The sequence below is a fragment of the Saccostrea cucullata genome, unplaced genomic scaffold (genome assembly GCF_032062105.1).
Source record: "Saccostrea cucullata isolate Sc308-1 unplaced genomic scaffold, CSIRO_AGI_Scuc_v1 ctg2096, whole genome shotgun sequence".
NCBI lineage: Eukaryota > Metazoa > Mollusca > Bivalvia > Ostreida > Ostreidae > Saccostrea > Saccostrea cuccullata.
In genome coordinates this window covers 60001-74248 of record NW_026938847.1, presented here as the reverse complement: position 1 = coordinate 74248, position 14248 = coordinate 60001, and the positions used below count along the sequence as shown (strand labels likewise).

General features: G+C 33.3%; 1 protein-coding gene across 1 annotated transcript in view; it reads right to left on the bottom strand.

The window, feature by feature from the left end:
- Window positions 1–681: 681 nt before the first annotated feature.
- The window catches only part of LOC134251518 (uncharacterized), a gene marked incomplete at its 3' end in the record, with an annotated part of 73362 nt that continues 59795 nt past the window's right edge, over window positions 682–14248 (bottom strand). The window contains exons 5-6 of the mRNA XM_062733933.1: window positions 12644–12730; window positions 682–1095 (exon numbers count right to left, since the gene is read on the bottom strand). Coding sequence (XP_062589917.1) covers window positions 682–1095; window positions 12644–12730 — 501 coding nt within the window. The remainder of the gene's footprint in view (window positions 1096–12643; window positions 12731–14248) is intronic.

Here is a 14248-nt window from a genome sequence, read left to right as displayed (position 1 = left end):
CTAAAAATCGATTGAGGAACATTCACACACTACAGAATGATATTATAGGGTGGTGAAAATTTAAATGCAACATAACGTTTCTGTTTACCATGTCTCCACGTGCTAGACACTTCCTAGCCACATTTCTGTGAATAAATTTACCCTATCTCACTGAAGTCTCGCTAACTCTCGCCAGAGCCACTGTCAGAGCTATTCTGAACTAATCGGTTTTTTTAATTTGCAGAAAACTTAAAAGTAAAAGGTTCCGAACATATTAGTAGGGGTGTTAAAAAGCGCGTTAAGCTGTACGTTCAGCTTTTATCCAACTATTTTTTTTTATTTGTTGAATGTCCTATTTATTGTTCTCGAAAAGACATTTATTTGTGTTTTTATTTTTTTTTATTTGAGAAAAGGACATAATACAGATTGAAATTCATATTTTAACCCCCCACCCCTTACTTTCGATTGATTTTTCGTTTATTTTCATGGGTAAAATTAATATGAAATGTTTTTTTTTCTTTTGTAAGAAAAATTCCTGAAAAAAGAAATATCATTTGCTAAAAAAATAGATAATATTTAAATAAAGTAAAAATTCAAATAATTTATTTTGAATTCTTCTAGAAATTTTAAAAGCGTGAGCTTCGTTTATCTTCTACTTATAAGTAATAATCAAAAACAAAATCCATAATCAGATATAATTACCTGTACATCTGGTAAAAAAACATCTTCAAATATTTTGCTCGGCGAGTTCTCGTCTCCTTGAGTTGCTGCCGTCTTTAACCTTAATGTCAGATGCTTGTTAATTTTATAATCACCGTCTTCCATGTTGTTAATTGTAATTTTGTGTGGTTTCTTCCATTCATCTGTTTCATATTTATGTCTCTCACTGAATGTGTAAGCGGGTACTTTTATTCCACAGTAATTGATATTTAAATCTGTCTCATCACCGCAATCAAATGATCTATCCTTTTTATTAAGAAGATTTAAAGAAATATCAAGTTTTGGTAATTGAAAAGGATTATCAGTAATAAGGATTTGATCAGCATATGGAATTGTTAATGTAATGTAAAGAGTCGCAGAACTTCCTCGCTTTATTTCTAGGTTGGTTGTTGATACCTGTAAGAATATAATTTGTATCATTGTGTAGTTTCTTTTACAATAATATAAATCACATATGATATGATAATTAAATTTTCTATTTTAGCTTTCAAATTACCGTTCAGGGTAGCTCAGTCGGAAGAGACTCGCTCCATGATCGGGAGGAAGTGAGTTCGAATCTCGGTCGTGACTGACCTAAGTCGATAAAAAAATGTGTAGAAACTGTTCCTTCGCCATGCGCTCGGCACTTAGAAGTTAAAGTTGCGGATCCTTCGGATGAGACCTTAAAAACCGAGGCCCCGTGTCAACGGCAGGTGTTGGCACGATAAAGATCCCTCATTGCTCAATGGCCCTGAGTGCCGGTGTAACGTTGAATATTGACCCGAGTTGAAAATTGACCCGAGGGTCATTTTTCAACGTTGAATATTGAACCGGGGTCATTTTTTCAACGTTGAATATTGAGACCAAAAGCCGTTGAATTTATACCTGGGGTCATTTTTCAACAGCTTGATATTTTTTTTTCTTACACCTGATGACGTCAACAAGTTGAAAATTGACCCTGTTGAATATTGACCCCACCTCAAAATTTGAACATTTTTTTTTTAGCTGGGAAGTTGTTTTACGGGTTTTATCAGTATCACTTTATTTATATTTCGGTTTCAATTTTTTCCCTTTTCAAGAAAAATAGAAATAAACATACAGTATCACCCTGTGTATACATGTACATTTTGAACACTGCAAGGTTTTAGTTATCTTCAAGCATGACAACTTTATTTTTGACAATACTTTCCAAAATCCATGGCATCCATAAATAACTACAAAACAACGAATAGGGCATAAAACAAAAATCTTTAAAATCTGCAATCTATATAGAAAGTAGCCCTTTATATATTGATCAGGTGGGCGGAACATCCCATTCAAATTCAGTATAAAAATAACAAAATTTATAGCCTAAAAATTAGAATGAAACACATCAACCAAAATGATTCCAATGATAGGTTATATTTGTGAAAAGAGCAATATAGCGAAAAGCATGTAAGTAATGCTGACTTTAAATAAATTGTTGAAATCCTTGTAACAATTAACTTATTTGTCGGTAGACTGTCTCGGCTTGATCGCTTTCGGACCATAACCTTGAGAATGAGATTATTTTTATTCTAAAAAATTCTTATTCTATAGAATGTGATTCCTATTTGATTACTTGTTATTTTTATTCCATTATTTGTAATTTGTATTCGATAAATTGCTATTCCAATTACAGGAAATGTGACAATATGATTCATATATCATAAAATTTACATAATTTTTTCTCGAAAACATGCGTTTCCTATTCGATGTCATTAATATTTAAAAGAATCGGTTGCTATTCGCTAATTTTGTCATTCCTATTCGATAATTTTTTTATTCGATAATTATTTGGTTTATATGCAATAAAGTTGTTGTTCAAAAACATACTAGCATCCATTTCTATTCGAAAAAATACGATTCCTATTCGATAAACTTCTCATTTTATAACATAATTTTATCTCTGTGATTTCCTATGCGATGTTTTTTTTCTTTTTCAATAATTGCCATGATTGCATTCTGGGAAATATGACAAATTAAACTAGAATTGGTTGTAAACTCAATTAAATAGGAATGTAAAGTTTCACATTATTATAGAATATAAATCATTTTATCACACAGATTGACAAAACAAAATTTGAAAATTTTGGGAATAAGGCACAAGTTTTCTCTCTTCAAGACTTAGAGACTAGGGATCAGCATAAATTAAGCTTTTGCTGTTTAATTAAACAATAAAATGCTTTCTTAGTTTGTTGTTACTGGAATGAACGGAAGCAGCTGTTGCAGAAAAAATACATAACCCGCGTAAGCGGGTTATGTAAATTTTTTCTGCAATAGCTGCGACCGTTCATTCCAGTAACAACAAACTAAGAAAGCATTTTATTGTTTATATTTATATCTGTTTAAATAATCACTTAAAGTAGGATTAAAAAGATTAATTATTGTATTAATGATGCGAACGTCTTTATACGTTTCATTGATGGAACAGCCACTGATTAAGAAATCTGTACAGGCGACCTGCCTACTGTAGTTTATGCAGTGATGAACGCAATGGGGTTTCTTAAGAAATAAAAGAGAAAATATTCAGTGGATGTAAATATTATTAAATAAATGTGTTTCGTTTTATACATTGATGAAGTAATTATAAAGGATTTAGTTATTCAGAATGCTAATTTAATTATTTGATTATGTCTCGTATCAATTTTTGACAAAGATATCCAATATGTTTTTATATAAAGTACATGTAGATCCTAATTAAAGACTTCAAGGCATTGTTACGTCTCATCAATTACGGAACATTAAAAAATATTAATACAAGTTGTAGTCATATTTTTTTCAGAAACATCAAGTCATATTCTATATTATCTTTAATTGAGAAATCAATACTATTTTTGTTTTTACAAAAAATTATCTCCATTTTAACACTTGTTCTATGAAAAAACCTGGCAGGGGGGGGGGGATCGATGTCACTCACTTTAATGAAATTTTCTAAAAGGACTCCTGCAATATAGCATATGATCACAAGAAAAAAAAACATGAAGTCAATATGCATTTCAGATTCTATAAATAGTAACTCAAGTCTTATGCTGTTATATACTTAATCATGTGATCAAGTCAGAGAGCTTAAATAAAAGGTGATATCACCTTTTCGTGCTAAATAGGTGCTATCACCTATTTGAATAAGTGGTATCACCTATTCGAAAAGGTGATATTACCTATTTGAGTTTCTTACAACAGTCATTACTGAATGATCCCTATAATATATAGATTGCCACTGGAACCAAGAAAATTCGGACTACCCAGTTTTCATGCGTTTTCTACGATTTTCTTGTTGTTTACATGATATATAAGTGAAAGAAATTAATTTGTAAGCAAAAAAAAAAACTACAGCTGTTCGACGGGAAAAGGTGATATCACCCAATCGAATAGGCGATATCACCAATTCGAATAAGTGATATCACCTTTTCGAATTGGTGATATCACAAATTCAAATCAAATAGGTGATATCATCTATTGGAACAGGTGATATCTCTTATTCAAATAGGGGATATTACTTTTTCCAGTAAATACCAAAACGGGGCATCATACCTATGAATTAAGTCACAGTAGTGAAAACCCAATCATAAATATGTGTTTTTATGCTGTTGAATTTTGAACCGGTTTCATGATCAAAATTCCACGAACCGGCTCAGTTTTCAACGGATTAGGGTCTAAATTCAACACCTTTGGTCTCAGTATTCAACGTTGAAAAATGACCCCCGGGTCAATTTTCAACCCGGGTCAAAATTCAACGTTACACCGGGTAAAGGTCAAAATTTGAAGTCCTTCAACGGCATACGGCGACGTCTCCAAATGAGTGAAAAATTCTCGAGATGGACGTTAAACTATATATAATCTATCAATCAATCAATTAACTTGCAAATTGATAAATGATATATATATATATATATATAGCACTAAAAAACCAACAACACTGTATATCCTTAATGTCGGATCTACCAAGTAGATACATGGTCACGGATGGAAATTTATATAAAGCACTCAAAATGACCAACGACACGAACAATAAAAATTGTCAAATTTTCGGGACGCCCTGTCCCTCTCTCAGGACAAAGAAAAAAGTAAAAAAGACATAAGAACAAAGGAAAAAGAGAAACAAAAACAAATAGCACTACTAATAAACTACTAAACACTAGATATTTACATACTTAAAGCTATATATGCCGTATTAATGTTTTATTTTAACAGAAATAAATATATGTGGTGTCTCATCAATTTATATAAGTTATATACTTTCTGCAAATAAGACAATTCCAACCAATCACTTTTAAAAGTTATGAAATATTATTTGGTAAAAATTATTTTCTCTCCGAGTCGGATAATAAACCGCCTCTTATTGAAATATTCATGATCACGTTGTCCCACATGCTCACAGCAAACAATGGTCAAATCTTGTGAATGAACCGAAAAGCATGATGGTCTTCTATGTTTTTACTACAAACATGTGAGTTAGGGATTGTCAATACGTGAGCACACCTCAGAGTTGGTTGCTTTTTGTACCGAGGAATAATCATGTGCAATTGTCTTTTCACTGGACATTTTCGGTTGGGTGAACTTCATACTGAAGATCCGTAGTCGTTATTTTGTAAATGTTCACTCAACCGAAAATGTCCACTAGCAGTACAGCACGGGGAAACTCTAAACAAACGGACCTGTACAATGGAGTGGGGAAAACTTTAATTTGTATGCAAATATGAGCATGGGATTAGTAAATAGTAATGTACATAACGTATTAAGCGTGTAAATGCTTGAGAAAATGCATCAAGTCTTTCCGAGAGCCATTTGAAAAACTAGCCTTTTCGAAAAACTCATGTAGTAATTTATGTAGTAACCCATTAATGCATTAAATGCAACTCATTGAGCTGATTGGTCGATTTGTGTTCCTCGCGGAACAGACGTCACAAAAAATATTTTCCTCAACCTGATGATTCTCACGATGCTTTTCCCGCGCACATGCGCAGATCCAGGATAAACGTCAGTCCTTTATAAATATGCATGAGAATATCATGTTCTTTTCCCGACCAGTACCTTGTTAATACCGAATAATATTTCGTCGAATTTGCAAGAATGCTTCATTTTTGAAAGCTTATCGTACTTTGGAAAATTCTGTTCGATTTCAGCTGTGCAAAAATACTGTTTCACACGGCATACATATCTTTAATTACATGTTGAATTGGAAATTTTTAAGAACACTAATAAAGAAAGAAATCCGGACCGCTATGAAATGCGTACGGTCTATCGGGTATACTCGGGTGAAGTGCGATTTACATAATTGAACGAATTAATTATGCTAATTAATTACGACATTCAGTAAATCGTACATTGTTTCATTCTCTCAAAATGGCGTAACTTTACTAAATAAAGAATAATCAAAGAAATTGATCATAAGAGAGTTATAAATGAAAGACTTTTGGCCCCTCTAAGCCCCTAATTTGAGGGGTCAGCCCCTTTTTCTTGATATTAAATGAAAGGTTTCATGATTTTGAAGACATTTTGTTCACCACTTTTTCAGAGATTTCTTTTCGTTATGGAAATATGCTAAATAGAAATATTTATGGGACGTCGCTACAAGTCCTTAATGGGGTCGTTTTACAAAAATTCAAAGTATGCATATTGTTTAGGACATGCTTTTGACCATCTTTTGTTCAATATTGCTTATCAAAATAGTCCCCCTTTCTGAGATACAAGGCGGCAAAGATTTGACATTCTTGCTCCTTGTGACCCCTAATTACGTAACATATGATCAAAATTTTATAATGTGTTGTTGCAAATTGTTAAGATAAATAAATTTGCTTCAGTAATGTATAACAAAATATTGATCATCAGAGAGTTATATATGAAAGACTGTTGGCCCCTCTGAGCCCCTAATTTGAGGGGCCAGCCCCTTTTTCTTGATATTAAATGAAAGTTCTTAACATTTTGCACATTTTTTCTTCTATATGTTTTAGCAAATTATAAACAGGTACGAAGATATGAAACAAAATGTGTCAAATTTCGTAAGATGTTTCCGAGACATTTTTTCGGGCCCATCGAGCTCCGTGCGTGCATTTGGAACGACTGAAATTAAAAATACACTTCAATGAGTGATTTTTAATACTTTTTAACTAAATGCTTTAATATAAAGTATATCTATATAGATAGTGAAGACAAGATGATATGATCATTACGAACATGCATTCATGTGCGCATGCGTGCAATGCTAAAATCTGAATATAATTCGTATCCTTCTCGGATAACGTTCTTTAAGTTAAAAATGCACAGAGGAAGGCTTACAGGGAATATGGCACCAAAAGGGAGTTGGGGAGCGTTTGGGGAACATCTGTAACGGTTCCCGTTACAATTAGTACTAGTTATGATACATACGACATTAAATTCATAATACATAGCTGTAGATTGTTAAGATAAACATTTTTGCTTCAGTAATGTAAAACAAAATGCTGAATGACAAAGAGTTATCTATTAAAGACTTTTGGCCTCTCTCGGCCCCTAATTTGAGTGCTCAGTCCCTTTTGCTGGATTTTACCTCAAGTGCTCATGCTTTTGACACTTTTTGTTAAACAAGTGTTGAGAGATTCTTTTTTTGTTTTCGAGATATTTGCAAAAGAAATATTTCGGGGCCAACCCTTCAATTCCTTAATGGGGACGTTTAGCGAAAAATGAAAGGTTGAATATTATTTAAAACATTATTTTGAACGTCTTTTATTCAATATAACTTATCAAAATATTTCTCACTTTCAAGATATAAAGCGTCAAAGATTAAGCCTTCTGGACCCTATAAGAATAATAGAGGGGTCTCCCGCTGAAAACAAAAGACCCTTACAAAAGGATCTTCCGCTGAATACGGAAGACCTCAATAATTAGAAACAGTGGAATAACTAGAAGGTCTTCTTTACAGACGAAAGACCTTATTAAGAAACAATAGAAAAACTATAAGTTCTTCCGTGAAGACGAAAAACCTTTAAAATCCTACGCACCTTGTGCTTTACTATTTATAAGCATTTGGATTTTTTTGAGGCGGGGATGTACAACTTGTTCAAAAGATGGAAAAATAATTTTACTTTTGACAAGAAAATATACCTAAACGCCCAAATTGAAAGTGAAATAAAAGTGAAATGTACATCACAGGAATGGGAACATTTGGAACTTTCTCAAATACCTTCTTAGGTACGAAATCTTGACACAAATTCTTAAGACAGGAGGGATTAAAAAAAAAGGCCAATTTTATGTAGAATGTAGAATCCTTCAAACCATTTTAAGCGTTGTTACTGTTGTGTATGTATTGCATACGCTGGGTCGCCGAGATTAGTACATGTACTTTACCCCAAATGTCCTTCTCCACTCTGGAAACAGAAACCACTATTTCCTACAAGTTAATTTTTCGAATTTATAATAATGATTGGATTTATATAGCGCTTTTCTAGCATAAATGCTACTCAAAGCGCTTTACAAAAAAATATACCTAGACGCCCAAATTGAAAGTGAAATAAAAGTGAAATGTAAATCACAGGAATGGGAACATTTGGAACTTTCTCAAATACCTTCTTAGGTACGGAATCTTGATTTATAAAAACATGGACATTGCAATAAGCAATACTAAATACATACGTAAAGATACGACAGAATTTACACGCGAGAATAAAAAATTTGCAACAAAGTGTATGCAAAAAGTAACTTGGATCTAAACCTGAACAGGTGCAAATTTACTCAAATGTGCAGACTTTTCATGTGAACAAATCAGTTCCTACGACAAAAATTGTACATGTATGACAATTAACATATGTGTAAAATATTCAGAAGGATGCAAATCATGTCGTATGAATCGGGTATTAGAAGAGGAATTTCATTATGTGTTAAAATGTCTTAAATATAATACACTATTACCCCACTCATACGACACGATTTGCACACCGCAGTATATTTCACACAAATGTAAATTTAGACACGTGTGTAATTTCTGTCGAATGAACTGATTCGCTCACATGCAAATAATGAGAGGTATATAACCAGGTATTTGTGCAAGATAGCAAAGGGTAGTCTTTCTTAAATATTTTTTGGGGGGGAATTTAATTTTCCAAAATTAGATCTTTCAGTGTTTCATTTTTAAAGATGATTAGAGACTAATTTAGAAATCAGAATGCAATGAAAATTTTGAATCTTTTTCATTCATTTCAAAAATATACAAAACAGATATTTGAGGAACGTTTCGTCTGACCGTAAGTGTACTTAATCATACACTGCAGATTTCCCAACATCAGTTCAAGTCAAGTCAATTAAATTTTATATATAGTCGGCATATATACATATACAGTGCAGCAGAAATAACATGAGATGAAGTAAGCTCTTTAAGCGACTTTAACATATTACACAAAGATAAAGATTAGTAAAAATAAATATTAGAGAGGGTAAGCATGTGACCGTGAACTTCTACTTCTACCTGTAACCTAGAAGTGATTTTACACGTACGCGTAGCTATCGTCGTGTTCTGTTTAACAAACTGCACGTGTACTGGTACGTGAAAAACGTCATTTCAGCAAGGCACTTGACAATTCATTTTTATCAAATAAATCTATGACTTGAAATTAAAAAAAAGATATATTGGACGTACGTAATAAATTCTCAACTTCATACCACACACCGGCTAAAAAATATATATTCTGAAGTTTGAGTTTAAGAGGCTACAAGTTTTCATCTACGTGTACTTGCGAATCTACATGTTGTGAACAACTTGTAGAATTACGCGGTATGCAAAACTAATGACGTAAATCGCATTAAATAAGGGGATCTCCCTAGCTACACGTACATGTAGACGTACACGGCCATCTGCTTAACCTCTCTATTGTTAGTAAAAGAAAAAATTTTAAATGAACCATTAAAATGGATCTTTAAGGGTAAATAACACAAACAAACTTTTTTTCAGAAATCAGCATTATTTCTCATAGATTTACATTTAAATTGACAACCTGAATAATGTTTACCAAGTAGAATGGGAGAATTTTATAATATTTTGTCATAAAGTTAAAAAATTGTGCAAAATTTTGTATGGAATTATATAGAAGGCAAAATAAAATCTCAAATCTAAGCATCAAGGAAAACCTACGATTTCTTTATATTTCAGGGATTTATTATTTATGTCATTACAAATCAAAATCAGTCAAAAAATATATATCAACCCGCGCATCCATTTTTTGTTTGTGGTAAGTACCCTTAAGGGTAAGAAAAAAGCACAAACACTAGCACCTATTTCAAAAAATAAACTAAAAATAAAGAAACAACATAAATTGCAGACGAATGATATAGATTATCACAGGTAAAGAATGATTATCACAGGTAAAAGAAATATAAAGCTCTATAGCCTACATCATTAGAACATGTACCCTTATAAGCACTGATCTTGCTGATGGAATAAATCATAATAGAGAGAAATGAAAGAAAAAGTGAGCTAGCTCACATACCCCACGCTCCCCCAAAACTTGACGGTGAAACACATAATGAAAGGCACAGCTAGGGCACTTTAAATACATAGTATAGATCAAAAAGGGCAATAACTGCAAAAAAATCTTCACATCAAAACGTCCTGCATATGAGGACATATAAATGTGGAATGAAGTTTCTAGATAAATAATGGAATCAAAATTTCTTGGCATTATACAAATCCAAACATTAATTTGAAGTGGTTGGGGGTGAGAGGGGGGGGGGTGAGAAATTTTCTTGAATAATAGGCAAAACTCTTTGGGATAAAATAATGGAATATGTCCTAAATATCTGCATAGGTTGACGAAACTATGTACAACAGTTTAAGAGGAGTGGTGCTGACAAACTGTTCATCTGTATATTCAAAATATGGCCAAAAAGTCTGAGTTGGAAAGTGCTGCAAGTCCCGGAAAAATAAAGGAATCGGAATTTCCTGGTAATATGCACATCTACATATTGTCTCCTAAATATCTGCAAAGTTTAACGAAATTCTGTGCAGCGGTTTATGAGGAGTTGTGCTGACAAACTTTTCATCTCTATGTAAAAGGTATGGCCAAAAACCTAAGTTTTTAGTGCGAAAAGTCTCGAAAAAAAATAAAGGAATCGGAATTTCCTGGTAATATGCAATCTACATTTTGTGTCCTAAATATCTGCAAAGTTTAACGAAATTCTGTGCAGCAGTTTATGAGGAGTTGCGCTGACAAACTGGCCAAAAACCTAAGTATTTAGTACGGAAAGTCCCGGAAAAAATTATGGAATCGGAATTTCCTTGTAATATGCACATCTACATATTGTGTCCTAAATACCTGCAAAGTTTGACGAAATTCTGTGCAGCGGTTTATGAAGAGTTGTGCTGACAAACTGTTCATCTCTATATTCAAGGTATGGCCAAATGCCTAAGTAAAAAAGTGCGGAAATTCCCAGAAAAAATAACGGAATCGGAGTTTCCTGGTAATATGCACATCTACACATTGTGTCCTAAATATCTGCAAAGTTTGACGAAATTCTGTGCAGCGGTTTATGAGGAGTTGCGCTGACAAACTGTTCATCTCTATATTCAAGGTATGGCCAAATGCCTAAGTTAAAAAGTGCGGAAATTCCCGGAAAAAATAATGGAATTGGAATTTCCTGGTAATATGCACATCTACACACTGTGTCCTAAATACCTGCAAAGTTTGACGAAATTCTGTGCAGCGGTTTATGAGGAGTTGCGCTGACAAAAAAAGAGGACTGACTGACTGACTGACTGACGGACTGACTGACTGACTGACTGACGGACGGGTCAAAAACATTATACCTCACGCAACTAGTTGCGTGGGGTATAATAAATAATACAAGACTGTCACAAGTAAGGACATACATAAAGCACAGTGCAGTACACAATATTTTTTCTAGCACTGACAGAAAAGAAAAACTGAACAATTAAACTACAGTTGTCCTATATTTCGCTGAAGACGCCAATCAGTAAATGGAAACAGCCAATTTTTTTTTTACATCCTCTGCTCTTCTACAATCTTTTGTGCCAGGGCAAAACCAATTTTTGTCCTTAAAGTTAATACATGTAAGCTTTGTTTTTCGTACATATCAATGGATCAGATATTTTTGTCTGCTTTCTTTAAGACATTTGAAAATTAGTCCTATTCCAAATAGTAAGAAATTGTCCTTTTCAATTCTGAATCATTCTTCTTATGTTAAAGGTTTACTTATGGTATATAAATCTCAATTTCAATATATTACGATTGTAAATATTGTAAATATTGCCTACAGTACAGCTGTATGTTTGTCTCCTAATTTCAATAAACTGAACTAGTTTCAGTTTCAGTTCTAAATCTTAACAGAGATGAAAGATGGATCTTTATTTAACATTTCCAATCTATACTAATATATGCAAAAAATGATTCATAAGTTAAATTCACACAACAATAATACATGCAAGTCCTTAAGGTCAAAATCTAGTAAATGGCTTTAGACTCAATTTTAGTGCTAGATCCAAATATTATGATGTCATAAACAATTTCAACTTTTTTTCCCGTGCTTTCCGTCTTTCGCAGAATTATGTAGAATATAGAATATTTTCATGGTATTCAAATTGAAATCATATGAAACGGAAACCCGGTACGTATATCAAATTTGATATTATTTTAAAGTAGAGATCATGAACACATACCGTTTTCTGAGATACTGTAGGGAATCTGGTTACATTTCCTTTGTTGAATATGAAAAAAACTTCCATATTCATGACCGTTTTTCTTTTTTATTGACAAAGACAGCTTAATATATGGTTTTTCATCTTGTTTTCCTAAAAAGTATGCCCCAAGACACCTTACTTGACCGAGCTTAAGTTGTAAAGCATCATTAAAGGAATTTTATTTCGAATTTGATAAATACACTGTATGTAGGTATCTTTCATTTACTAGATCTTGGCCTTAACGTCAATGATCAATGGTCAACAAAGAGTGAAAATACTTACATCTACTCCAGCGAAAAATGGTGGGCTTGACTTAGTCTTACAGGGATATCCTGTAGCCTTGAATTTCGCTCCAACTACGCAATGAATCTAGTAAAAAATAAGAAACCATTTAAAAAGGTATTGGCTACTACCTTATATAAGAAATTTTTAATATAATAAAAAGTAACAATAATTATTAAATGTTTTGTGATATAAAACCGGATGTTTGCACTCCTGATATGAACACACGCACGGCCCCTTTATTACACACCCTGTATCAGCACACTTTATTTCATCCTTTACCACACATTTTACACTTTTGTTAATCTAACAACAAGCTATATGATAAACGTGATGACTTTAACTTTTCTATCGTCAACTTCCCTTACTTATGCAGCAATATACCTTCATCACCTGCATACGGAGTATATATACAGTATATATCTCATATGATTCGATATGCAAGAGCATGCTCTACGTATGAACAATTTCTAAACCGAGGTAAGTTATTGACAAGCAAGTTGATGAAACAAGAATATCAGCAGTCTCGTTTAAAGTCATCATTTCGTAAGTTCTATGGTCGATACAATGACCATGTCAGCAAATACAATTTATCATTGAGTGAAATGCTGACTGACGTTTTTCATACCAATTGTTAGTCCAATATTTATACACTGAATTGAATTGACGGCGGAATTTTTCCGTTATTTCCTGATCATGACAAGGAGCACACGGCGGGGGTGACCGGTCAGCAGGTGATGCTCACTCCTCCATGGCACATGATCCCACCTCTGATGTTTCAGGGGTCCGTGTTTGCTCTGCTCTTATTTTGTATTGTTTTATGGACTTTGAGATTAAATACTGTTCGTTATCTCCATATCCTTTTATTTACTCCTCTCCGGAACACTTATGTATTTTTCATACGGAGTGCATGGGGTCTTTTTTTGTTAACGAATATAAAAATTTTGCATTTTGCACTCTCCGTATGAACACTCATGTTTTCATTTGAACACACATGCAGCTTAATAGCTGACGACTTGCAGTAGAAATTGGGGCATTTTTAAAGGGCTGAGCATTAAGGGAGACAAGAAGCTGGGTTAGTCAGGGGATCTTTAGTAGAAAAAGCTACAGCAGAAGAAAAGATAAGGGATGATTTTGAAAAACTGAGAGACTAACTGAAAACAACTCTTTAAGAACTAGAAATGACCATATTTCAGATACCCAGAACATCATTCTAGCAGATGGTGCTTTGCCAATGGTAAAGGGGAAATGCAATCTGCACATAAGTCTTGGTACATATGAATTTGACTTTATGGTATTGGTTACCGACATAAGTGCAGAAGGTATTCTTGGTTCAGATTTCTTCAAGCGGAACAAAGTTAATGCTTGTTAGATGTGACATTAACCAAAATGTTTATTGGAGACACAAAGCATGAGCTATTATTCTCTAAGATATTATTCTCTAAGCGATCTCTAAGACTTGTAAATCCTAAGAGAGGGTGATGTTAAGATTAATGAGTTTTTCCTTATCCCTCAAACTGTGTACAATAAATACCCTGTTGCAAATGTTAGAGTTAGATCCAGTCCAGGTAGACAAGACAGGGGACCTTCTCATTAGGTTCTAAA